Here is a 17,732-nt window from a genome sequence, read left to right on the forward strand (position 1 = left end):
TAAACCAGAAAAATGCACCATTTTCATTAGATTTTATTGTTTACCAGCGTTTATTGTAATACATCAGTTGAACTCGAAGTCCTTATTCTATGGATACAATATTTATTCAACAGTACTAGTTAAAACTGATCGGATACTTGGGTTGTCCATTCGGTTGGTAGACCCCAAAATGCTTCTCAATCTCAGGATTCTTCTGATTTTCATCGAATGCAGAAAAAATGTATGTTTCTATAGCCGTTCCAGGTCGTTTAGGCGTTCCGGTCTTGACCTTTTGAATCAAATTCGTGTTATAAAGTCTTGCGTTTTCGACTGTCGCCGCAGTTCCTCCAGCCGTAGGCCAACCACTCTCAGATACCACAATCTCCAAGGACGATGCTCCATACTTTTCAAGTGCTGCATACACAGCATCTAAGATCGCGTAGAAAAGATTTTGATACCGTATTCCACCAGGAACAACGATTCCATCAGAGGTAAAAAGCGCGTAAGGAAGGCTAATAGATCCAGGATTGCCCACATAGGAAAAGTAAGGATATAAATTTACGAGCAAAGGGGCTCTGTTATTTGCTAGAAAACTTACGATCGGTGCAAGATATGACCGAACATCATCTCTAAACGCTCCATCTGCCGGAGGGTAAGAGTTTCCAAGAACTCCTGTGTCAATAGCAGTGGAAACTCTTATCTGGTTTCCGAGTCCGGAACTAGAAATCGCATTAAAAATGTTCCTCAAAGCCGGAAGAACGAATCCAACATACTGAGAGGTGTCACCTCTTATAGGGCTAACCTCATTTCCAACAGCAATGTACCTGAACCTGACATTAGGATAGTTTCTTACATTATTTTGCACCCACGTATTCGCGTTCGCTTGGCTAGCTGCAACATTCTGCAAGTCAGTGTTCGGAACGCCTAATATGACCTCGATGTTAGAGCCTCCGAGAGCCTGGAGAGTTGGCTGGTGGGGGTCGTAAATCCGTATTCTCCTGATATTGTTTCTGTTGTACAGGGACACGACGTCTTGTGGAGAAGGCACATCCCCGAGCCTTCCGTAGCAAAGTCCAGTCTGTGCCACTGCATGGTAGTGAACAAAACAACTCAGTATTTCATAAAACATAAACAGGAAGATTGAGATTTGTATTTTAACTTATTCAAGATGATCATTCATTGAAAATCGTCTCCCTATATTCTGAAAGCTAGAGAAACAGAAAGGAACCTGTAAAGTCCATGGTTGCCATTATCACAAGTCCAAAAAGGACCATTCCAAGAAACACACAATTCTCTTTACCAGCCATCGAGAAAGATTTAAGAACACAACAAACTTGTATAATGAAGTATAACACCACATTATCATCCCCTTTTATAGCTGTTTTTAGTGTAGAAAACTTGCAGGATGGAATTGGAATTTTAGCTCATCACGGGCTTATCATTCATTCTGTGGAAAAAAAATGGCAGAAACAAAATTCTAAGAAGACAAGGAATTAATTACACCAATAGTGTACTGTCTTATTTGAAATTTTCCAATATATGTTCAGAAGTCATTCTGAACCTTGATTTAGTTTCAATGACTAAGATTTTTCGCAAAATCTAACTTCAAGAACTGTCGTGTACAAATTTTCGGATAAATTCATAATGTTGTAATTTTGTGTACGTGCAAGATAAGATGGTCTCATCAGTTTGCTTGACTAGTCTTAGGCTGCTAATTAGTATATTATTTGGCAAAAACTTGTGTGATACGGTCTCACGGGTCGTATTTATGAGACGGATATCTTATACCGATAAGACTCGTCTCACATATTAGGACCGTGAGATGGTCTCACATGAGACTCACTCATATTATTTTCCAGCTTATGTTCATATACCCTTAATCTTAGTCGGAACTAATATGTTTGTCTCTTTTAATGTATTTACAAATTTCAGTTCTAAACGTAAAAAATGATAAAAAAAAGTATAAAAAATATCGAAGATAAAATATAAAAATAAAATATAATTTCATAGAATACCGAATGCTAAAGAGATAAACATGCATGAATTAGGTTTATAATAAAAAAAAATCTCGAGAAAAATATTCGTTTTAGGCTTTTAGCCATCGAACCAAAATACATTGAATGGGTTGATGATCTTCCTTGCCCTTTCAACTAGTGCCATAATTTGCTCCAATATTTGGGCGAATTTTTTTTAGAAAATTACCTAAAAAATTCATAAATTAATAATATTACATCCAAAAAAATCAAAACAATTATTGGTTTTTTCTACAATAAATTAATTTTTAACATTATCATGCCAAAGGAAAATAACTAAATGTTTTCTTTATAGCACGTCAGTTCTACCAAAAACGAAATTGGATATATAATCATATTATGTTGAAATTTATATAAGATTACATACAATTTGGTTTTTTTTTTTTTAAAAAAAATTCCCTTGATAAAAATTTATTATATTAACATTCATATATAATTACCTAAAAATTTGATTTAATAAGTATTCATTTTTTAAATCTAGCTGCGGCAAACGGCAGTCAATATTCTTGAAATAAATGTGGATGCCAATGTTGGAGTAAGGAAAAAGAATTTCACATATTAAAGACATTAATGGTATGAGAAGAAAAATGTAAACGTAAGTTAAAGGTTAGACAAAGACTTGGGAAAAAAAATTCAGCATGGAACGAGTCTCGAAATACTGGAGATTATTTATGGTAAGAGTGAGTCTCATACGAGATCGTTTCATTGATTTTAATATGTGGGACAGGGTCAAACCTACGAATATTCACAATAAAAAGTAATACTCTTAGCATAAAAATTAATATTTTTCATGGATAACCCAAATAAGAGATCTGACTCACAAATACGACCAGTGAGACCGTCTCACACAAGTTTTTGCCTTATGGTAAATAGTCAAAGAGTATGTCTATTGTGATACGGTCTCACTGAGATCATACATTTGTTTATAATAAAAATATTATTTTTGACATAAAAAATAATATTTTTTATATGTGATTCAAATAGAATATATGTCTCACAAAATTCACTCGTGGAACTGTCTCATAGGATTTTTTGTGATAGTCAAATTTTGAAGGAGAAAAGTTTTAAAAACTAAATTAATGAATTTTATAATAACTAGAGGGGCCACAATAATCAAAGGAATCATTAACAAAAATCAAAATATTTGTATATATATATATATATATATAAATTAGAAAAATCCAAAATTATATATATACATATATATTTATTTAAATTTAAAAAATCCAAAATTTATCCTCCAAATTCATCAAGTTATGCAACTACTTTCCCATGTCGCCTATCTGTTGCATTAATTCTAGAATGAGATATCACTAATGTTTGACCAAAACCCCCAAAAGAGAACCATTTTTTTTTATAAAATAATAATAATAATAATGTAGCCTTTGAATTGGTAGATTTTCCTAATTTCCAAATTAATTAATTATGACCGTGGAGTCGACGGAGGAAGAAACCAAAGAAAGATGATGGAAGAGTTGACCAAAATGAGCACCAAAGACTTTCCATGGCCTTTTGGAAATTGTGACATCCATATTAGTCTAAAATCCATTAGGATAAATAGATAAATCAATCATATTGCAAATTTTAACAGTTGAGAATGTACGTTTATTCAAGTTAAGGCAAAAATTTGTGTGAGACGGTCTTATGGGCCATATTCGTGAGACAGATATCTTATTTGGGTCATTCATGAAAAAGTATTACTTTTATTCTAAGAGTATTACTTTTTATTGTGAATATGAGTAAGGTTGACCCGTCTCACAGATTAAGATCCGTGGACGGTCTCATATGAGACCCACTCTCAAGTTAATTACACATGCACATCTAATACTCTTCCTGGAAATTTATAATTCCGCTTATTTAATCGTATACGTCCACGTAATTAGGAGTGTTTCAAACTACTAAAAATATTTATTATTATATTTTTCGTTGTAAATTTACATAAGAAAATATAATAATGACTTTTATTTTAGAGTTTACAAACACTACTCACTTTATCGATTTTCATGCAAGAAAATGTGATAGAAATTTAGGTTAGGGAAGACAATGGGGCGGGGTGAGGCGAGACGTGAGTGGGTTTGCCATCCCCATCCCCGAATTTCATCATCACTCTCATACTCGTCCCGATTCCCGCTTTTCCTCAAAACCGAAACCCGGGGGGATCAAATTCCAATCTCCGTTACCATATCAATTTCAAAAATATTAATAGAACAAGACGAAGGCAGGTTCGGAGATTTTCTCAAACCAAAACTTATTATATCTATTATTATTAGTGATAATATTAATATTATTTTCGAGACAGGTTCGTGGATGATGATAGTAATTTCATATCAACCCCGAATTATTTCAGAGATTTTAAAAAATCTCCGAACTCGAAAAAATCAGGGATCTTCATCCCTGTTTTTGGTTTCGTGGGATTTAGACGCTCCGATATTTTTTATATTTTGGAAATTTTTAATCTTCACCAATAAGATCAAATATATAAATTTAAATATTTCTTTCAGACCTAGCTCCTCGATCGGGGTTCACCATACACAAATATATTTGAGTGGGTCTCATGTGAGACCATCTCACGGATCTTAATCTGTGAGACGAGTCAACCCTAACCATATTCACAATAAAAAGTAATACTCTTAGCATAAAAAATAATACTTTTTCATGAATAACCCAAATAAGAGATCCGTCTCACAAATACGACCCGTGAGACCGTCTCACACAAGTTTTTGTCAATATATTTAATATTACATTTGGGAAAAAGCCAAGGAAAAAGGATACCGTAGAATCAATAGACCTTTATTGAAATGTAAAAAAAAAAATTAATAATTAATTATTCAACATGGAAGACTCGAAATATTCCGAAGTTTTAGTCGTGGAGATTTTTTTATTGTTGAGACTCAAATTTTGAAGAAGAGCTAGAAGTCCAATTTCGATAAATCTGATTACATCTATTGTTTTCTTTATTCAGTTTTCCAACTCCATCAGAAGCCTCCATAAATCACTAAAATTATTAATTAATATCATCCCGATCCAAAAAAATTCATTTAATGGTTGGTTTTACTTGTTAATTGTACAACTCTCATCCAATTAGGCTTAACCAAACACTTGTCTTCCTTACAAAATGAAGTGAATTATCTATCATTCAATGATTCATCAAATATATTAATTATTTATTAATCCAATGATTTATTAGGCCTTTTGGTAAGAAAAAAATGTTAATTTTGACAAATTGTGTTGTTTAAAAAATCTGAAAATTTCAAATTTTAAACATCAAAATCAGTTTCAATGTTCTTTCAAAAACAACTCGCTCTGATACCAATTGATTGGGAGGGATCATTGTTGAGCTACAATAGCTCGGTTCTTGAAATATGAACACCGATGAATTAAATCGAATTTGGTCAAACAAGCGGAAGACACTCGAAATAATCTTTCGTAGAAACTAATTAAGTATTTTTGTAAAGCATTTAAAATATATGTAAGTTGAATGAGTAAAAATATTTTAGTTGAGTCATTTTATCAAACATTTTGTATGCAATAATTTTGTATTTGAAGAGCACATGAAATGCTTCAACAATGCATCCTTAAAACAATGGAAATGATAAGTAAATGCAATAAACAAATAGACACGGATTTTTATATGGATGTTCGGAGACTTCAAATGCTCATACGTCACCCCTTCTTCTCCTTGGAAAGGATTCGGTAAAAGACTTTGATTTATACAACTCTTTGTACAAACCCACTCTGGAAGGGCAGCACCCAACTAGAATTCCTACCACACAAGATTGTAGGCAGCACCTCACAATCAGCATATTGTTTAATGTCTCATATGCAAAGACTCTATACACAAGTTTATTGTCTTTGTGCAAAACTCACTCAACTAATCTTTGAAGTTCAACTCTCTTGTATATGTTTGAGTGATTGTGTGTGAATAATTTATCCTTTACAGTGTACATTTCAAATGTATCCTCGCACAAGGGCTTGTGTTCTCAACTAGCTGATTTCTTCATGCTAACTGTCCATGCTTTGAATCATCTTCAAAAGCTCTTGTTTGATCTTCTAGATGTTGTATTTATAGGCCCCAACAATGATATATACGTTAGACACAAGAATATGACCGTTTGGAAAGTTTATGTACCGTTTCTGAGATTGCAACGGTCAAATTCGCCTTGCTGGACATTTTCCCGACTGGTCAACTTTGGTCAACTCAACTGGTTGTTCAGTTCAACTTGTCAGTAGCCGGTTCAGTTCAGTTGGTCAGCTGCTGGTTTGGTTTGGTTCAGTTCAGCTGGTTCAGTTGGTCTAGTTCAATTCAACTGGTTCAGTTGATCAGCAGCTGGTTCGGTTCAGTTTCAGCTGGTTCAGTTCAACTTGTCTTCAGCTGGTCTGGTTCAGTTTCAGCTGGTTCAGTTCATTAGGAAGCTTTCCATCACATTCCTCCAATCCTCTTCTTCCTTTTCGACTGCAGGCGAACTCGTGTGAGGGGCGAGTTCGACTTGAAATACCACATCTCTAGTCTTCCAACTCTCCATTGTTCCATCCATTTTGGCTAGAGTGTCTGTCTTTTCATTCTCTTTCCTGGGGATCTGCTCGAACCCAACCTCTGTGAACTTCTTTCTAACCCTGTTCACCTCTTGGGCATATTCGATAAGTTTTTCTTCTTTCACATCATATACCCCTTCATCTGCTGTGCTACTAACTGTGAGTCAGAAAAAACAAGAATTTGGGTATCTCCCACATTCACAACTGCCCGTAATCCGGCCAATACCGCCTCATACTCTGCCTCCTTGTTGGACGCTCGAAAGTCCAACCTTATAGCTAACTTTGCTTTATCTCCAGCTGGCATCAATACTACCCCTACCCCACTTCCATCCTTCGAAGAAGAACCATCTACATACACCTTCCAGGGATACGCACTTTCTTGATGCACGGTCTCAGCCAGAAAATCTGCTGAGGCTTGCGCCTTGATAGCTATTCTTGGTTCATAATGGATATCGCACTCTCCAAACTCAGTGGTCCATTTAGTCAAGCGGCCAGACATGTCTGAATGAGTCAAGATCATGCTCAACAGACTGTTGGTAAGTAACACAATTGGATGAGATATGAAGTATGGTCTCAAGCGCCTCACCGTCATTACCAAAGCCAAAGCCAACTTCTCCAATTCCGAGTATCTTATCTCTACCCCTTTGAGCGCATGTTAAACATAATAGACCAGCTGTTGAGTTGATCCCTCTTGTTTGAAAAGAAATTACAGCTCCTTCGGTGGTAGATAAATATACCCACAAAAGTTCACCCGCTACCGGTTTGTCCAGGACATGGAGCTCAGCAAGGTACTTTTTCAACTCCTCAATAGCCTTCTCGCAATCCGGACCCCACTCAAATTTATTTGCCTTATGCAAAACTCGAAAGAAGGGTAGGCTTTTGTGAGGGGACCTTGAGATAAACTGCTCCAGCGCTGCAATCATCCCTTTCAACTGTTGCACATCCTTGGGTCCTCTGGGAGAATCCATGTCTTGGATAGCTCGAACCTTCTCGGGATTAGCCTCAATCCCCCTCTCCGTCACCATGCAACCCAGAAACTTCTCACTTCTCACTCGAAATTCCTTCCCACCTGCTCAGAAAACACTTTATTCATTAATCGTTGATACGTGGCTCCGACATTTTTGAGTCTGAAAGGAATGACCACGTAACAGAAAGTTCCTTCAGAGGTAATAAAGCTTTTTTTTTATCTTGATCCTCCACGGCTAAAGGGATTTGATGGTACCCCTGATAAGCATGTAACATGCACATATATTGATGTTCAGCTGTGGAGTCCACCAACTGATCTATTCGGTGCAGAGGGTAACAATTTTTAGGGCACACTATATTGAGATCTCTGAAGGCCACACACATACTCTACTTCCCTGAACTCTTTGGAACTAGGACGACATTCGATAGCCAAGTAGGAAATTTCACTTCTCGAATGTGCCCCGTCTCGAGCAACTCTCCCACTTCTTTTCTTATGACTTTATCTTTCTCAGGCCCAAAATGTCTTTTCTTCTATTTTATTGGGCGAGCATTTGGCAAGATGTTCAACCAATGCTCTGCCACATCCGAGGTCGTTCATGTGAGCTATTGTGCTGACCAAGCGAACACGCTGATATTAGCCTATAAACAAGTAATGAATTCTTCCCTAACCCTTGGGTCAATGTTGGGAGCTATTCTGAGCGTCTTTTTTTGGACCGCAACGCTATGATCTCCGGCTCTTCGTCCATCACCTTCTGAAACTCCTTCCTCACCAAGGGCACCCGTTTCTTCCCTTCTAATCATATTGACCTCCACACGTGCTCTTTTTCCCTCTTCCTTCACTATTCCTTCATAACACCGACGTGCGACTTTCTGGTCCTCGCACAAGACTCCAACCCCTTTTCCTACAAGAAACTTCAACTTCTGATGATATGTAGAAGCTACCGTTCTAAAATCTTTTAGGGCTAGCCGTCCCAAAATCCCATTATATGCCGATGGGATGTTCACCATGGTAAAGGTTATCATATTTGTTACCCGTCGAGGGTCAGTCCCCAAGGATATGGGAAGAACAATTTGACCCAGCGGTGAAATAGCATGTCCTGCGAACCCATACATCGGGGTGGAGACCATATCAAACTCAAATCCTTCCACCTTTATCTGATCCAACGTGCTCTTGAACAAGATATTTACAGAGCTCCCCTTATCAATAAAGATTCTTGCCACATCGTAATTGGCAATGGTGGCCGTCACCACCAAGATATCGTTATGTAGAGCCATGATGCTTCAAAGGTCTTTCGGCTCAAAGCTGATGACGAGATCTTGGGGTAAGTTTGCATCCTTAAATATCTCAAAACTCTCCAACCTTCTCCCGTGTGCCTTCCGAGCTCGCTCGGATTTTCCATCAGTAGCACCCCCCGAGATTATATGAATAATTCCTCTCGTAGAGTGGTTATCTTCATCCATTCTCCTCCTTGGATCGCAGGCTCTCGAGGAACATCTTGACCCCGCTCTTCTCTTTATCTGCTCTCCGACCCTCGGATTGATCCAAGGAGGGCCTCGACCTTGCCTAGGAGATGGGTGAGATCTCGGTCGACTCCCGGATGAGGACCCTTCTTGTCTGTCTACTGGAGGAATCCTAACACCGCTCTTAGTTCTCTGCGATTTCTCCCACCTTCCTTCTGATTCTCTCACCTCCATCACCTTGTCACGACTTCCATTCAGAAGAACATGGGAAGATAATTGTCCTCTACTTCTAACTTTATCCTCCTCTCTCTAACCCACACCTCTCTTCGCTCCCTCCACCCTACTTCCCCCAGGTCGCTGCTCCATCTTTTTGTACCATTGGGCATTTTTCATATTTACATATTTCTCCACCCGAGCTAACAGGTCATCATAGTTCGATGGAGGTTTCTTGACCAGCTATTTGAAAATTTTCTCTCCTCTTAGAACTTGGGTAACATCACTTATCATGGTGTCAGGGGTAGCCGCTGGTATTTCTAGCGCCGCATTGTTGAAGCACTGAACAAATTCTCGTAGAGTTTCAGTTTCTTGTTGCTTCATCACAAACAAGCTTAAATAATTTTTTGGTGTCTTTTGCTATTAGCGAATATGTGCAAGAAAGCAGCGGAAAATTCATCGAAAGATCGTATGGAGTTGGACCGCCAGGTATCAAACCATTGCTGGGCTGACCTCACCAACATGCCCAGAAACACTCTACACTTGACTCCATCGGAATACTGGTGCAATAGAGCTGCGTTCTCAAACCTTCCCAAATGTTCTTCTGGATTGGTATGTCCATCGTATTCTCCCACATTTGATTGTTGGAAACTTGGAGGAAGCCTTTCTTCCAAAATGGCGAGGGAAAAATGACTTTCTTTTTTTGGCGCTGCAGATCTGTTCCCCAATTGTTGCCTCAACATCCGTATCTCCCTCCACATTTATCCCATCTCCGTATTCCACACTTGGGAGGGGTCGCGTCTCTTCAACCCTGCTCTGATGGCCCTCAACATTCTCCTCTCACTCCTGGTGAATGGCTTGTCCTTCAACAGACATAGATTCTTGGTTCCTCTTCATGGCTTTGTCAACTGTCCTGGTGATGAACTGGCCCAATTGTTTCAGGGTAAAGGTCCCCACATTTTCATCGGGACGAAGCTGTTCGGCCCTCGTTTCAAGACGAGGTTGTTCGGCTATTGTCTCGGGACGAGGTTGTTCACGTCTTGTCTCCTCAAGAAGAGGCTGCTCGGCTCTCATCGGAGGACGTGACAACACTGAATTAGTTCTTTTGTTTCCTCTCCGGCCTACCATCTCTACGTCTCAACTCAAGTTTTCCCACATACGGCGCCAAATGGCACTCACTGAAAATTTAGGGTCTGCTTCCTGCAGATGATGCTAGTCCCAACGCTGGCTTCGAATGAGCTCTAAGCCTGAAATCATGAAGAAGACCATTGGAAGAAGACGGGGAGGGTGCCCCGGTGTAGCCCCTCCGGCGCTAAAGTCAAAGACTGAGAATATAAGAGTAGGGAAAATAAGGATGCTGGTGAAAAACAATAAAATGAATGGATGAATTGAACGCTTAAACTTGATATTTATAGAAGAATACCTGACCCGTGATGAGCCTTCCACCTTGGCTGGGGATAGGCCAGGGGTCCCCAATCTTGTTTGGCCTAACTCTAGTGGACTCATCCATGAGATATAATATACCAATAAAAATAAAATCATAAACATCAATAACTAAAATAAAGCAAAAATTTTGTATGATTACCTTAAAGTTTGAGCGTGTGTATAATAAATAAATAAGTAAAATATACAAGACAATAGCATAAAATATATTAGGAAAAGCAAAATTTGTCTTTCTCCACGACCTAAATTACAATTTCTCATTTTCTTTTTATATTTAATTATTTATATAAAAAAAAAGTCATTAGTAATACTTTAAAATTACAAATTAGTCTATAATGTTTTCTTAAAATTACAAATTAACCCATGACGTATGCTTTTACTGTTTTACATGCACCCGTTGTGTCGTATTATAAGTTTGTCAATCCCCTAAGCGACCATAAGAAATTGCTAGATAGCCCCTTCCCTGGACAAATAGATTGCTGGTAAACATCTACTGATAAACCAAGTTTTGGCCTAAAAATAAAGAAATTCCTGTTACAATTATGTTACAACTTACAACGTACGAAATGAAAGGTCTACAAACAAATTAAATCCACCACCTTCTTCATAACAGATCAATCTCAAAATTAACCTGATGACCACTAAACAGATTCTCTAGCATAGATGTACATGATGCTTTCTAGTCAACTAAACCGCCAAATAGTTGACTCAAGCCTCAACATGATCAGTTGCAATGGTGTAACATCCACCCTCTCAGAATTCCAAATCAAAGCATATTTCGCCAAGATATTATAAGGATGCCGCTTCAAGAACTGCTCAAGAACAATGTCCCCATCGTTTCGAGCCTTCAAGTTGAGATTATTCATAAAATATATCCTCAAATAGTGCGTGTCTCAAACAAATGGCATCTTAAGGTTGTAATGATGTCATCCAAGGCACCAGCATTGACATTTAGAAATCTTAAAGCTTCCTCTTTACTATGAAAAATTTTGCCTTTCATGAAGTAGTTGCTTCCTTCTTTAACAATTACACCATGTTCACAGGCCAAGTCCAAGACCTCCGATTTGCAGCAGATGCCTTTCCCAAACTGTAAGGTTAATTCAGCTTTTGCGTTTGAAGGTGCTAGCTTATTTTTAACCACTTGCACACATATCCCAAGACCAGCAGCCTGGAAAAGTAGAAGTATAAGAATGATAGAAAAAACAGATGATCTGCAAAAATGTAGTAACCACATATGGCAAGGCATAGCACAAAACTGACTGGTTGTGTGTGTGTGTTCGGGTTGGTGGGGGGGGGGACTCAAGGCATCTTCATAATTCGTGAGTTCGCTACTCACGAGACTTACCTTATCCTCGATCTTGAGTAATCTTTTTCTGCTAATTCGCATCCGTACAGCAGCATAAAATTTCAAGGCATTTCCACCGGAGGTAACTTCATCTGCAAGAACTGAGCCTGCGCCAAATTTCAAATTGTTTCTAATCTACAAGGACAAAAGAACACTAATTACTAATGCCACCTGTTCGGTATAGAAATAAAAGAATCAGTTAGTGTGTTTTTAGGAACAAGCAATTACCTGATTTATAAAAATAATGAGAGTGCTTGAATTGCATAGAGAATAATGTATTTTACGTAGTGCTTGGGTCATGATTTTTGATTGTAGGTCTCTGGAGGAACCCAATGAGAGAGCATCGATTTCGCATTGAGGAACAAGAGCAGCTACCTGCGGAAGTTGTGCAGATAAATACAAAGTAAAGGACAAAAGAAGTTGGATTAATATGAAGAGATAATTCAAGAGAAGATATTTTTATCATGGAAAAAACAGTAATCACTTGCGAAACTCGCCAGAAGGGTAATATAAGAATCAGCCTAACAAGGACGTTTACACAAAAGTTTTGACAAAAATTTCCATACATCGGCTTGTGAAGCACAGGGAATCCATCAATCTGCTAGCCTAATGACAGAACAGATGCCAAACAAGAAACGCGAAAAATAGAAATAATAACTAAAAAAAATTAAAGTAGAATCAGTCGCCTTGGGACAAACATTCTTATTAACTTGTGTTTATTTAGCTTTTCAATGAAACGGCTTACTCTTTTTATAGATAAAGGGCCAAAACACCAATACATAACAAATTACCTGCAATAACATCAACAATTCAATGAAACCTGTGATGAACATGAGTGGGCATCGTTTCGTTGAGCTAATAAGAATCAAAGGGTTAAACCTGCGTGCAGATAAAATAAAAAAAGAAAGATAGGCGCATACACTATCAACCACAATTACATCAACCGATCCGCTCTTTGTCAATGTATCGACTACACTTAGCAAATTTTCAGCTGAATCTGGCTGTGAAATGAGAAGCTTGTCTGTATTTACACCAATTGATTCTGCAAGCAAAGGGTTCAATGCGTTCTCCACATCCAGATATGCACAGTAACCTGTCGGAACAGAAGAATGAATCAAGTATAAGATGAATATCGATCTGAAGCTATATGATGAATCTTTATTAATTGCATATTATTTAGATGATATTATATCGTATGAAGCTTCTTTGTACTTAAACATTATTTAATTGCACATTTTACATAAAAATATGTTGACTATTTGTGATTATATTGCATGATTATCTATAAAAATTACTTAAACAAATTCAACCGCTTAGGCACCGTCTAGGCGGCCGAGGCGGTGACCGCCTCCAGCCATTACAACCTTGAAAGAAAGAAACGGTGAGACTACTAATTTATTTCTCTTTCTTTCCCTTCTCTACCCTGTTGGCAGTTACATCTTCTAAGACCAAGATTGAACAGCGATATAAAATTTGATCTGGTGGTTTTAACTTCCTATTATAGCAGGAACATTGACCATTTTAGAGGCCATTGCACATACCCTTAGACTTTCCTATGACCTGTCATAATTTCTTTGTTGGAAAATCTCTCACACGTGTACATGTGTTCAAGTTTACCAACTTACCCATTACTATAATCCAAATAACTACACAATTAGGCTTCGTTTGGTATGTCTGATGAGATAAGTAAATGATTAATAATTAGAGTGATTAAAAAATGAGAGATATTGATTAACAGTATAGTGGGATAAGTAATATGATTTTTGTATGATTTTAAAATGATGGATTAATTTTGTAAATTTTATTGTAATAATCAAAATGCCCCAAGTGCTAATTAAATATATATTCTTAAAATAATTGGATAGATAATTAAATATTTATAATTATAATTTACATTTATTAAAATAAATTTAAATATATTTATTAGAAATAAATTTGTAAATATGCTTTTACTTTAATAATTAAAATAGCAATAATATTTTGAATGTTAATGTTAAATAAAATATAGTAATAATTACAATATTATTGTATTTTTAAAATAATTATAAATATTCCTAAAATAATTTGATAGATAATTAAATATTATAATTATAATTTAAATTATTAAAATTAATTTAGATCAATAAACAAAATAAATTAGAATTTAATAAATATTATTTTCATAAAAGAATTAATTAAAAAGATTAAAAATTTATAAAAATTTAATTTAAGATAGATTTGCATTACAATTTATTTTTTTTAAAATGACTGAAAATAATAAAAATATATGAAATTAATTTATAAAAAATATAATAAAAATTTAAATATTATATTAATTAAATTTTCACTATTTTTAATTTTTATATTATATTGAAGAAGACAATTCAAGGGTATTATGGTCCATATACAATCTTATCATGATCACTATTCAAAAATTATACATTATCACACCTTTTGAGGAGGGATATTTAATCACACGAATAACATGAATAGTACGGGCTTTCAATCATAATCAAGGGCCTGCAGACTAAATAAAAAATGAACCAAATGCGAGATAAGGGATGACTATTTAATAATTATTCCGTTATCATGGATACCAAACATAGCCTTACAGATCAAATTGGCATGAGAGCTCAAAGAAATGGAAAACATGTCCTGCTGACATACTGAAGAACCTATAAAATATTCTACAAGCTTGACAATCAGTTCACTTTTAACAAGGGTACCCTTCATGGATATTTTTTTTCTTGGCATTTAAAATTTCATGCGTCTCATTGCCAAAAAACATAGATCAAAACAAACCTCCAAGCTTTTGAGCCTCCTTGATAACATGTAGTGCTAGCGTTGTCTTTCCCGAAGCTTCTTGCCCGTAAATTTCAACCATTCTTCCCTGATTAAAGCAATCAGGATCAGCTATCAACTTCCAGATTCCAATTTGAAGCGAAACATTGTAAAAAAAAAGTGCTTTCATAACTATATCAGGACAAGAAGGTGTTGCCGACTATGTTGCATGGATACCGGTATGAGTATCGTATCGAATATGTTACGGATACGGCGACACGTCAAATTTTGAAAATATAAGACACGATACGCCTAGGATATGACAATCATTAAAATACATATAAATATTATATATTAATATTATATATATTTATATTATATAAATTTAGTATTGAAAAGTAAAAATTATAGAGATAGTTGTAATATTTCATTAACCATAATATCTTAAGTACAAAATATTAAATATAAAATCCATCTTAAGCAAGTAAAAAGAAATCAAAAATCCATATCGGTTGAATTGAGAGCCGCTTGAACTTAAATGGAATGAACGAGATAAACAAATGTATTTAGGTGATTTAAAAGCCCAACCCAATTTATTTTAAATTATTTTCCTTTTAGTCCCTAGAAATTTTAATTTTTTTAATTAACCCCTAAAACTTTTAAATATTTGCAATTTTGCCCAAACGTATCCGAAAAACATATCCACGCCGTATCCATGGCGTGTCCTCGCCGTGTCCAAAACGTATCCGGCTGGTCAACCCTAAACAAAGTCAACGATACGGATTTTGAGGTATCCGACACGCGTATCCGCGTGTCGTATCCGTATCCGTGTCGTATCCGTATCCGTATCCGATACTTCAAAAAAAAAAATTTGAGGTATCCGTGCTACATAGGTTGCCGATATACAGAAAAATAGCCTATTCAAAACATTCACTTGGAAAAAAAACCTTTGCTAATTAAAATGAAGACAATCCTCATGCAAAAAATAAATTAACATATATGGCTAGGCTTGGCACAGGCCTGAACATGCATAAATGCTTATGGGGCAGACATAACTAAATGAGTGCTCAAGCGTCAGTGAAAGTAATCCCTAATTGACACCAATAAATTCATGTACAAAGAAAATGGACAATACCAGATACCATTCATGCAGAACATCTATCTAGATGCAAACCTTAGGCAATCCACCAGTGCCAAGTGCCTGATCCAGCCTTAATGAACCCGTGGATATCACAGGGGCACGCCTGGAGCGAAAAAACCGTTGCAATGAGAGCATTGACTCTTTACCAAAATCCCCTGCAAGTTTTGTTAGAGCCACACGCAATGCTGTATCTTTCTCCATCGCTTTGTCATCACTAAGAATATGATCATCATATTCACACTCTGAAACTTCAGCTGAGGTTATAAAAAATAATAATAATATAAGACAAATGAACCAAATAAGGCACTGTGATGAATAGGAAACGAAATCCCCAACAAACAACGAGGAAAAGTTCAAAACGTAGAGCAGATTAGATGAATCACACGCAGTAATCTTATCTCACACAACTATGTAAAAAGGAAAACAGGTTACAAGCAACAACGGAAAATAAGATAGAAAAAAAAATATAATCTTTACCGGATGGCAATGCATAAGTGCAGTACATTCTTCTCCAGGGAAATTCATTCTGAAAAATATTGAAAAGTTACTACTACAAGTAGAAAACAGACAATTAAAAGAAAGGCTGTCATTTTCAACCATGTAGCCAACCAAACTCCATTAAAATTGAAAGCAATTCCAAAACTAAAGCATTTCTAACCATAAATAACTTTTTACAGCACCCTTGCAAGCACAAAATACCTGGGATTCGGAGAAAAGCGGCGTGGAGGTGCGACAGGTCAAAAAGGAACGCCGTAGAAGAGATTTAACGAATTTAGGAGCAAAAGAGACCATGGATCCTTTCTGCTTCGCGGATAAACCGCAGAAAATGCTGAAAATTAGGGTTTTTCTTGGACGTATTGCATATTACAAATTCCTTGGTGGCGCCATTTCCACTCTACAATTAGGGAAGAGAGGGAGGATGAGTCAAAATCGCGTTATCGTCACGCAATATTGAAAACGTGCCACGACGTCGTCCTTCCCAAATGTTAAAGAAGGAGAATAATAAAACAATTAATATTAGGCTCATAACAATGAAAATAATTGTAGAGACAACACATTATTCAATCTAAAGCATATACCGGGGTTTTTATTAAAATTAATCTAATTTTAAAAATTTTTTCAAAAATAATTAAAAAAAAAAACCATTTCAAAACTACCCCAATCCGCGCTTACGGAGCGCGGACGCTGCACACGTGGATCAGCGTCCGCGCTCCGTAAGCACGGACGCTGGTCTATGTCAGCATCAGATAATATTAGCGACGGAAAATATAACAAAACCGTCGCTAATTTGCGACGGTTTCAAAAACCGTCGCTAAACCGTCGCTAATACACGCGACAGTTTATAATCCGTCGCCATAACCGTCGCTAAATGAAAACTTTAATAAATTAGAATTTTAATAAATTTCAACTTTAATAAATTTGCATGATGGGCTTATACTCTTGCAAGCCCACGATCCATGTCCTCATTATATTAATCTCATTATAATCCCGATCGACGATCCAATATTATCGATGTGACAATTTCAACTTGTTTGTTGTTATGACGCACACGTTAATTTCGAGATACCTACCTCTACGCACTCTACACATAATTGTATCAACAGCGTTCACATATACGCTGCGGATAATCTTGAACTTTCAACGGCCTGCAACTTTGTAGCGTGCAATATACGCTGCGGGAAGAGAATTTGTGCGCTGCGAAAAGCCATTTTTTTGTAGTGAAGATTATGGGTATTCAAACTTCGGATAAAAACGAAAATCCAAACCGAAGAAACCGAACACCGAACCGAACCGAAAATCGAATTTTGAAATTCAGATCTAAATATTAAACCAAAGTTTATTTGATCGATTTCGGATT

General features: G+C 36.5%; 2 protein-coding genes across 4 annotated transcripts; both read right to left on the reverse strand.

Annotated features, from left to right (window-relative positions):
* Positions 1 to 1,496, reverse strand: LOC140839517 (glucan endo-1,3-beta-glucosidase, acidic). The gene is made up of 2 exons (XM_073206270.1): positions 1,208 to 1,496; positions 1 to 1,065 (listed from the first exon to the last, which is right to left on the reverse strand). Exons 1-2 carry the CDS (start codon positions 1,284 to 1,286, stop codon positions 116 to 118), a joined length of 1,029 nt encoding a protein of 342 aa, XP_073062371.1. The 5' UTR covers positions 1,287 to 1,496; the 3' UTR covers positions 1 to 115.
* A 9,623-nt stretch (positions 1,497 to 11,119) lies between these two features.
* Positions 11,120 to 16,838, reverse strand: LOC140839518 (DNA repair protein recA homolog 2, mitochondrial). Of its 3 annotated transcripts, none has more exons than XM_073206271.1 (8): positions 16,574 to 16,838; positions 16,352 to 16,400; positions 15,908 to 16,128; positions 14,755 to 14,842; positions 12,765 to 13,066; positions 12,202 to 12,348; positions 11,974 to 12,108; positions 11,121 to 11,796 (listed from the first exon to the last, which is right to left on the reverse strand). In XM_073206271.1, exons 1-8 carry the CDS (start codon positions 16,664 to 16,666, stop codon positions 11,506 to 11,508), a joined length of 1,326 nt encoding a protein of 441 aa, XP_073062372.1. In that variant the 5' UTR covers positions 16,667 to 16,838; the 3' UTR covers positions 11,121 to 11,505. The 3 variants fall into 3 exon arrangements, with proteins under 3 accessions (XP_073062374.1, XP_073062372.1, XP_073062373.1); XM_073206272.1 differs by having other exon boundaries at positions 11,123 to 11,796; positions 12,894 to 13,066; positions 16,574 to 16,836; XM_073206273.1 differs by lacking the exon at positions 16,352 to 16,400 and having other exon boundaries at positions 11,120 to 11,796.
* Positions 16,839 to 17,732: the final 894 nt, after the last annotated feature.

This window comes from Primulina eburnea, chromosome 8 (assembly GCF_022965805.1).
Source record: "Primulina eburnea isolate SZY01 chromosome 8, ASM2296580v1, whole genome shotgun sequence".
Taxonomy (NCBI): Eukaryota; Viridiplantae; Streptophyta; class Magnoliopsida; order Lamiales; family Gesneriaceae; genus Primulina; species Primulina eburnea.